The sequence below is a fragment of the Anopheles moucheti genome, chromosome 3, assembly GCF_943734755.1.
Source record: "Anopheles moucheti chromosome 3, idAnoMoucSN_F20_07, whole genome shotgun sequence".
Taxonomy (NCBI): Eukaryota; Metazoa; Arthropoda; class Insecta; order Diptera; family Culicidae; genus Anopheles; species Anopheles moucheti.
In genome coordinates, this window is record NC_069141.1 from 17150113 (window position 1) to 17159565 (window position 9453).

Sequence of the window (9453 nt, forward strand, 5' to 3'; positions counted from 1 at the left end):
AAACAAACAAACAAACAAACAAACATATATCATAAATCGTACTACGATAGATAAACCAAATATTCAACAAAACAAAACGCCCATTTGCCGATGGCGCCACGAAACGGGGGCGCTCTTTTGGTAGAAAGCAGCAAACATTAATGCGTTAAGGTGATAATGTTTAAGATATTTAGTCAAAATGTAACATGGAGGAGGTTAGCAATTTTTATCGATCCTCCGGGGGGTGGGGAGGATCTTCAATACTGCAAACATTTTTGCATCACGCTGCTCAACTAGCCGTACTGCGATAAGGCGGTAAGAAAGTGTTTTGTTAGTTCTTTATTAACATTGAACATCATTTAACATTGAATAGCGCATGGTTTTTGCTCTCTCTCTCTCTCTATCTCGCGCTAGCTCTTTACAAACAGTTCTTACATCACGGTGTTTTTTAACATCACGGCGCCAAAACACACGCGCGTGACACGACCAAACGGAAGAGCAAGCAGCCGTGTGTGGAATCTTTTTATATTACGGTAATATCACATCACATATGATAGATTTTTGTTTAGTTAGGAAATGTAACGAAAAGAAATAGTAAAAAAGGCAGAAGAAGCAACAAACCAATACTATACCGACTATAAGAAGTAAACTTCCAACCTATTGGATAACAGTCATTATTTGTGCCGTTTGGAGCCAAAACTCAATATTTAACCGGAACAATATACATAAAGCTAGGAAGAGCGACATGCACGTTTTACCAACAAACCTATCAACAACCACATGGCAAAGCAGTGGCGAAGAACTATTCCAGTGTCAAATGGTAGCAAAGTTAAGTCACCACGGACTACACTGCGTCCATGTTTATTATCGTAATGAAGCGGACGGAAGACGGAGTTCGAATAGAATCGATCGTGTGTGCAAAGTGCGCGTGACCATTAAATGAAAAAAGCATCTTAAATTATGTACTGTAAACAAGACATGTCAACAACAAACAACAAGCCATCAACAACACACAACAAGGCTAACCAAAAGAAGGAAAAACAAATTAGAACACAGAGTAAAAGATCGTTATCTACGATAGAAAATTTAGAGGTAAAAGGCATGTGGATCAAATTCTGCTATAATGGCTAAATTTTAACAATTAAAAAAAAACACACACAAACCCCACATTTTATGCTGTTGAAGAGGAGAGTCATCGTTGCTTCATGATTATGTTTTGCGAGATAAGAATGCGAATTGCTTCAAATTGTTTAAAAGTCGAATACAAAGAACTGGGAACCCGAAAGGCGGATAATCCACATTGGGTTTTGTTTGAATCTATATTTTTGGAGCAAAATTCATTCCAACCGTATGCTTCTTGATTGGAGTTGGGTAGAAGAGCAGAAGGGATCGGGTTCCTTACTAGACAGGATATCGTGTGTTTGTATAGGGACACGAATGAGCGCAAAGAAGAGGATTCCCTAGAGGATTGGGCGTGGTGCATGCGAGGTGATTCGTTCGGTTCGAAAGTTTGTGCGTGGTAGAGCATAGAGATGGTAGAACAGACAGACTATATATAGATATATATATTGGAAAAAACGGATGTTGAATGTCAAATAAAAGACGAAACATATTACAAACCCGATTGAACAGTTTCATTGTTTGGGTTCCGTTGTATGGTTTATTGTTGTGTAATATTAATGCAATACACGATGTCATGGTTATGCGTTTATCTTGATAGTGCAATCGTAAAAGCAGAAGCATTCATTGATAGTACAACGGTCTTACCCTGTGTCGGGATTGCTTAAGCTTCAGATGAGCTAAATAACAACTCATTACGATAATACCCACTATCAGGCAGCACAGAATAATTTTTTGCGCCCGTACAACCTGCGCCTGCCGCTGTTCTTTCATCGTCTGGACAACCGTTTCCATGCCGGGTAGGTCCATCTCGCGGTACTTTCGGCACATCAAATTTTCGTGCACGGTTAGATGAACGATCAGGTAGTCTTTGTACATGGGCGGTTGGGCACAGCGCAGCTTGGGGAAGAGTGTATGCAGTTCCGGCCGGGAATGCATCGCCGGTATCAGCTGTCGACCAGCCACTGCATCGAGCAGTTACAATTGAACGGATTGCCTTGCAGATCCACACCGTGCTTAATCTGCCCCCAGTGGACCATACTTTCCGGCACTTGCTGCAGTGCGTTATAGCTAAGATCAAGCTGTAAGGAGGGACATTAATTTGGAGTATGGGACATGCTTTAACATATATCTATTTAACGAATATTCTAACTCACTCTGTTCAATGCTTTCAGATCGACAAATGTGTTGGGCTCGATGGTGGACAATCGTGGACAGAAGGATATTTCAAGCTCTTGTAGATGTTCTGCGGAAATCCGTTCGAAGAAAGATTGAGTTGATAAAACGTTTATTACTAATTTCCCCTCACTTACCTGCTATTTCTGCAAAGGTGCTCCTCCCGATGGATCTTAAATTTGGCATTCGGTTAAAGGAAACTTTCCTGATGGACTTTGTTTGGTTACCGAAGCGAGGAAATGCTTCTAAATAATTGCTCGATAAATCCAGTTCGACGAGCAACGGAAAACATTCACCACAAAAGCTCGCCAGTCTGTTACTGGACAGATCAAGACTGTGTACGTTTGTTGCCTGCTTCTTCTGCGCTCCGGTTGAATCAATCTGGTTGAAACTGAGTGAAAGCCTCGTTAATGTTTCCGGCACGGATTCGAATGGCCACGTGGTCAGCTCATTGTGTTGCAGCCACAGTTGCCGAAGGTTTGCGGGCAGCAAGATTTCTCCCTTTTTGATAGCGTTGTGGGATAAGTCGAGCGTTTCCAGTGCCTCTAGCTTGGACAATTCGGTTCGCACCGATTCGATACAGTTGTGCGAGAGATTTAGGTGTGTCAAGCGTGACAATCTGAACGTTTTCAAACGCATGATATCGTTAATCGAGTTGTTTGATAAGTCAAGGTGCTGCAGATTGTTGAGGTTGTTGATAAAGTCTAAAATATGAGCATGTGAAATATAGATTGGTTAAGCTTCCACGGCGCCATTAGCTGGTCTGATCGGATGCAAAACCGAAAGCACAAAGATATATGTTTATCATGTTTTCCTACCGTGCACTATCGTTATCATATTTCCGCGTAAAGAGAGCGTCACCAAGTTACTGAAACTCGCAAAAGCTTCCTCCTCAATCGTGGTTATGCGGTTGTTATCCAGGTTTAAGGCTGTAACACTTGCATGACCCTGCAGTCTGTGAACAGTGTGTTAGGTAATTGATTAGGGCGTAGCATTGAAGGGGTTTTCCTTCGTACGATCGTTCACTCACTCTTCGATTCTGGGAATTACGAGTTGATTAAACGCAACCTCAAGCGTTAGATCCTCCTGCATCAAGCTGTCCAATTCGGACCAGTCAAACTTCCTTAAATCGAAGGTAGCATTTAACAACTGCTGATGGAATGCTTTCCACACGGTTTCGTTAAACAGTAGCGTCAGCTTTGAACCGTCTTTCGAGCACTGCATATAGCGACACACTTTCGCCGTGTCTAGAAGTTCACCGAACATGTGCACCACCGATACGGTTAGACTCAGGTGTACAACAAACCACACCCGAATGAGCCGCATTGTTTCAATCGCACAAGTTCACACTTAAACAACTATAAAATGCATCTAACGTAAATCGTGTGTAATGCGCGGGCAACAATTCAAACACCGTAATGCTAACTTTCGAACTGCTCGCTCTGAGGTACTATAACCTTTGCAGCTGTTATCATATCAACGTGATAACGATAAGCGTGGCGAGTTCTATTATAAAAAAGAGTGAAGTTTCCCCCCATCGTGAACCGACAGCCAATCTATCGACGAAGGTCAGTGAAGTAGCATTATGTTGTGCCTTAACCACGCGTTGTTCGTAACGTGCGCGCCCGAAGCGTAGAGGGCCGCGTAACGACGTTTACAATGGGAACCGTTCAGTCGTGGAGTCAAGCCGGAACACTGACCTTTTTTTTGTGTGTGAAATAGTGGCGCTACTCGGGTCGCGCCTCATGCTTGAACAATGTTTGAGCCGAGAACACATGTTTTGGGGATTTCCTTATGATGGCGAGCGTGAAGTATAAAAAAAGGCATTTAGAACATAAAATATTGAATTAATGACTGACGTATTAATATTGAAAACAAAAATCCTGCATTCTTCTTGACCGTCTATACAACAGTCGCACGTGAACTGTCACGTGGGTAATTTTTTTTCTCTCCAACAAAACAATTACGACATTATGGGTTTCCTCTGAACAGCATTAAAGATATTCATCAGTGTGTGTTTGTAAGGGAATTCGGTGTAAACTTTTATTCACCATGGCTAAATGATACTGGATTCTCTTCCCACTCTACATCTTAGGTCTAGCTTCATTCGCTTCCAGCTGCATCCTGCTTTGGGTTGATCGGTGTCACTGCTTCCGCTCCGGCAAGACTGCGTATCTTAGACACCTGCGTCTGATCCAATGCAAACGAGTTGAAAATATGTCGCCCAATATCCACACCCTCCGGGTAGCCGTTCTCGCTGCAGTACTGCAGACACTGTATCGCAACCGACGGTGTTCGGTTGGCAATGCAAAGGTTAACGAATTCCTGCAACCCGTCCACCCTCGGGTCGCCAACTATCGTGTTCTGTTCCTTGCTGAGCTTCATGAAAACGGCCGATGCCTTCTCGTAATCACCGGCACGGGCACACAATAGCAGTACGTCACCCAACATCTGCCCAGACATGCCGGTGGCGGTAGTGGCCCGTGGTCCAGTGGCACGTTCTTCCATTCGATTCCACATGTCCCACGCGATGTTAGCAAACCGTTGAACTAAATCCGCGTGCTTCGGGTCGTCGGCCGACGGTTCGTTCGTGACCATAATGTGCAGCATCAGATTGACTAGATTTTCCCGGTTCGTATGGTCGAACTGCACCATGTGCGACCACAGCAGCGGCACATGCTCGATGGCGGTGTTCATCTCGACTGATCGTAAGATGTCCTCCATCACCGACGGTTCCGGCGTGTAGACGTTCGGCACGAGAAGATGGTACGTGTCCAGGAAGCTTTCCAGTGGTTCCGTTGTGGCGAGCAGTGTAAAATAGTGCCGATAGTAGATTGATTCCTTATACGAATCTCCAATCAAGTTGTAGTTTTCACCATGGTGTAACAGCTGATTCACCCGCTTAGCAAGCTCCTTATCGTGCAAATGATTGCGACACACGTCCATCGCCGTCACGAAGAAGAACGTATCCTTCGGATCTTGAATCGTAAACTCTTTGCCCTCAATTTCGTTCATTATGTCGTGCAGCACGTGACTAACTGGGCCACGTTCGCGACAGAAGATCACCAACATATAGTACCAGCTGGCAAGCGAGGGTTCGATACCGAGCTTTTTGAACTCGGTCAGCGTTTTTAGGGCGTACGTACGGGGATGATTATAACCGCCAATCGTCGTCACCGTCTGCAGAATGCCGTTGAGCGTGCCAAGATTCGGGCGCAACCGTTGCTGCTTCATGGTGGTCATAACTTCGCACACCAGATCCCACCGCTTGTCGTAGCTTTCCTTCAGGAACGATGCTATGTGCAGCAGACAGTTGAATGTGTTCGTGTCCAGCTCGATACCCTTCTCGATCGTTTCCTGGTACAGGGCCCATGCTTTTTCCACCTGAAAGAATCGAGACATGCCACGAATCATGGCACAGTAGTGTTCGGAGCGTTTCGTTTCCATCCCATGAAACAGTTCCTCCGCCAGCTCAAAGTCTTTCCACGTTTTGCGCTGCCTTTCGCGGCCCACCGTGCCCTGGCGGAACCAACGCTCCTCGATGAACTGTTCCGGCAGTGTATCTTCGTGGTTGTAAAAGCACACCAGCTCGAGCAGTTGCTGCTTCAGTTCCTCGCCAACCTCTATGCCGTTCTTCTTTAGCAGCTTGTACACCAGTATCGCATCCTTCACCTCGACACTTTCTATGAGCTGCTGCAGATCGGTCGTTTCCACCTTACTTTCTTCGTTGTAAACCATCGTCGGTACGAACGCTTGTACCGGTGGATCGGCTTCTTTGTGTTGAAAAAGATGGGCGTTCTCCTGCCGTATCCAGTGTGCTGCCTTCCGACCGGCTTCCTGTGCCAGAGCGAACGTTTTCTTGTTCGCGTTGGAGGTCGGTATTAAGTACGGATCGTCGTGATATTTAAAATGGGCAGCAGTTGGATCGTATCCTACTGTGGCCGATAGTGCCATCAGAATATCGGTTGGGCCACGCTCGATTCTGGTTGGTATCACTATTGTTTCCTTCGTTACACCGGTTTCTGTGGATGTCGCTGGGTGGTGAGTTGAGGTACTTTGCGACGCGCTTAACACTTTGCCGTACGCTAGCGCTTGGTTGCGTGAGTGCACGCGTAACCGGTACATCGATTTCCACAAGTTATTCATGCTTTCAGTCACTAAACAGTAGCTGATGTGAAGAAACTGTGTCGTAAATGCAGCACGCCGGGTTTCCTTCTGCACAACAAAAACAACATGTGTTATATCACGGATGAGAAGTGTCAAGAGCAATGTTGTTTAGGTACACAGCGCCATCTATGTGTGAAAGGTTTCAGAAGATGTAAACGAAATGTTTCAATGGTGTGCGGTGTGAAATATTTCACCGTTGCTACAGCAACACGATCGTAATTCGAAATTCCCGCTAAAATTTGAGTTCTTTGCGGTAATAATAATTTACATTATATTGGAACTTTCAATAAAAATTATTTCATGCATAGGAAATATTGTGCAGATAATAAAGAAAGCAACTAAATTGCGTGTCAACCATAATGTTTGGTGTGTAAACATTGATACAAACGTGTGATAAAAATAATCAAGTCAAATCAAAGCAATCTCTCGATGAAGAAGATATATTTGTACAAAATCAAAATATTTGCATACACTCACGAATATGATGTAAACAATCTAGAACGAAGTTTGTCCCACCCTCGGATACAACCACTACAAGCGCCCAAGGCAAACATTAGGGAACATTGGAGTGCTCCAATTTCTACACCACTCTAATCACCGTGTCATATGATGAACCTGACACAATCGGTGTGTCCTTCATTAGTAACAGCGGGCGGAACGTTTTTACAAACACGGTCCAGCCCGCCAATAATATTGACCCTTTTTGAACGATTAACAATGCGCGGTTTCTGTTGTGTTTTGCGAATTGACTCGTCGCTTCTCCCACGTCAGAAAGACGCGGTTCGCGGTTCGCGCTACAGAAATGCTAAAAATATACACTTCCACCTGACCATTCACCGCAGATGATAGTATATTAGCAGGTGTATGATAATTGACAACTTCGCATGTGGTAGACGTGATAAAGTCGCCCCAATATCTTACGGTGAATCTTGGGGAATTCAGTTAATATCAAGTCTTCTGCTCGATCAGTACGTACGTGTCGTTGGGAAGTGTTTTCTGAAGATAGTAAAGTTCAAGTTGCAAAGATCGTTGCTGCAAACCGAGGATTTCTCAAGATGTCGGAAACGCAAGTAAGTGTCGGGTCTTGGACGGGACCACGAAATCTTCCATTTTGGCCGTGTGTGTTCAAAGTGGCACAAAGATTTTGATCAGTTTTTGGTGTGTTTTCCGTGTGCTTCAGTTCGTGTGCGATCTGTGCGGTCAGCGGTACTCCACCTTCGAGATTCTGATGACACACAATCGTCTGAAGCATTATCATACGATCAAGTTCGGTTGCGGATACTGCAACGAGACGTTTCGCCTGGAGGATGATCTGTACTGTCACTTCGTGCTGACGCACCGTGTCGATCCGTACGCGAAGTCACGGTGCAATAGCGCTGGTTCGGATGAATCGGAGGTGTGCGGCGGTCCGGAGGATGCACGCATCCGTCAATCGGAGGAAACGGAACCGGCCAACACTTATCCGGCTGGCCAGATGCGGCTGATCAGTGAAAGTGACGATGGTTCGGAATCGATCTGCAGCAGTTCCGGGGAGGACTCCGATGAAGACGGCAGCGATTTGGAGTTGAACTACAACGAACTGTACATGAGACGGAAGCGTAGTGCGATGACGCAGGAAGAGATATCGGAGCTGACCGATGTGTTCAAGAAGTCGGTCCAGTCGACCTACACCACGAAGCTGAGCTTATAGCAATAGGAGTAACATCGAAAACCTGTAAATAGCGGCCCAATTTCTTGGCGAAAGACAGTTTGTAGCACAGCAGTCACCACCCTGGTCGAGGGACGGTCACACGTCATCCATGTAGTCATGCGATGCAATTAGCTTCTCGCTAATGTTATGTTTTCCCCGATACAAGTGGGAAAGGGTATCATAATTCGTCGATTGAGGATCGCACAGATCACGCTCTCTGGCATCTGGAGAGCGTCGACGATATTACACTTTTAGCACTTAGGAATGCAGACAAACCTCGCAGCGCCCTCGCGCGCACCTAACTCCCTATTTATCACAGATGCACTCGAACCGGTAAGGTAAACAGAGGAAGAAGCGAGCTAATGGTGGTGTGAAATAACTTTTCGCAAATATTATGATTGTCATCTGTGGGTTTGATGTTGCGCCTCCTTTTCAGGGTCCACGTGAATAGCTCAGGTCCGTCATATCATGGCATTGTTAGAATTGCATTTATCGCATTTCCGACGCTGTTACCGTGCCAGCGAACTTCTCACCGGTGAATGTGATTCACCGAAACGGTCCCCCGGAAACTGTTTCCATCTTTTTGGGGGGCGAAGGTACGCGGCCCAATGCGAAGGGCGTGCGGTAATTGCAAAGGTGACGAAAAGGAATCCCATCGTCTTGAAAACGATCAGCTAGTGTAGAATAGGCGTGAGACACAGAGAGAGAGAGAGAGAGAAAGCAAGGGATGGTTCGGCGTTAATGGTGATGTGTTATTTGTGGAGGAAAATATATGTATAAAAAAAGTGGCATTAAGTGTAGAGATAAGAAACATGGAAACTGGACAAATAAATGAACTTTAAGTCAACGTGATTGCCCGCAGTTTGAAGCATTTCTTTTTTTGGACGTCCGACACGCACCGCTCAACGGTGGTTTTTAGGTGCATGCCGAAGGACATGGGCATGGGGGCATCCCCCCTCATGACCCGGTGTGTAATTATGGTCCCACTGTTAATGTTAATGATAATGCATCGGAAGAAACCATTGAAATTGTACTGAAAGAAACGAGATAAATAAATACAAAAAGAAATCACGCCGCGGCATAGAAGACGGCAGGAAGATTCCAGATACGTGGTAGGCATACCCCCCTTCCCAGGTTCCAGGGCCGAGGGACATTATCAGAACCTTCGACCTGGCCTTCCCAACCGCCGGGTAGCAAGCTGGCAAGGGCGTCCGGGGGATTCGGTTTTCAATAAAAATAAGCTATGAAAAGTGTAACATAAATGGCGTACTGTGGGCTTATATTTATGATGTACTTCTTGCCCACTGCACGGTCCCCCGCTG

At 45.5% G+C, this 9453-nt stretch overlaps 2 protein-coding genes and 1 pseudogene across 3 annotated transcripts; 1 reads left to right on the plus strand and 2 right to left on the minus strand.

The window, feature by feature from the left end:
* Nucleotides 1-1616: 1616 nt before the first annotated feature.
* Nucleotides 1617-3600, minus strand: LOC128300871 (leucine-rich repeat neuronal protein 1-like; annotated as a pseudogene).
* A 670-nt stretch (nt 3601-4270) lies between these two features.
* LOC128302379 (protein PTCD3 homolog, mitochondrial) lies at nt 4271-6484 on the minus strand. The gene has a single exon (XM_053039189.1). The coding sequence runs from the start codon at nt 6418-6420 to the stop codon at nt 4378-4380; it is 2043 nt and encodes a 680-aa protein (XP_052895149.1). The 5' UTR covers nt 6421-6484; the 3' UTR covers nt 4271-4377.
* An 855-nt stretch (nt 6485-7339) lies between these two features.
* Nucleotides 7340-8937, plus strand: LOC128302458 (uncharacterized). Of its 2 annotated transcripts, none has more exons than XM_053039286.1 (2): nt 7340-7511; nt 7594-8937. In XM_053039286.1, exon 2 carries the CDS (start codon nt 7670-7672, stop codon nt 8129-8131), a length of 462 nt encoding a protein of 153 aa, XP_052895246.1. In that variant the 5' UTR covers nt 7340-7511; nt 7594-7669; the 3' UTR covers nt 8132-8937. The 2 variants fall into 2 exon arrangements, with proteins under 2 accessions (XP_052895246.1, XP_052895245.1); XM_053039285.1 differs by having other exon boundaries at nt 7622-8937.
* Nucleotides 8938-9453: the final 516 nt, after the last annotated feature.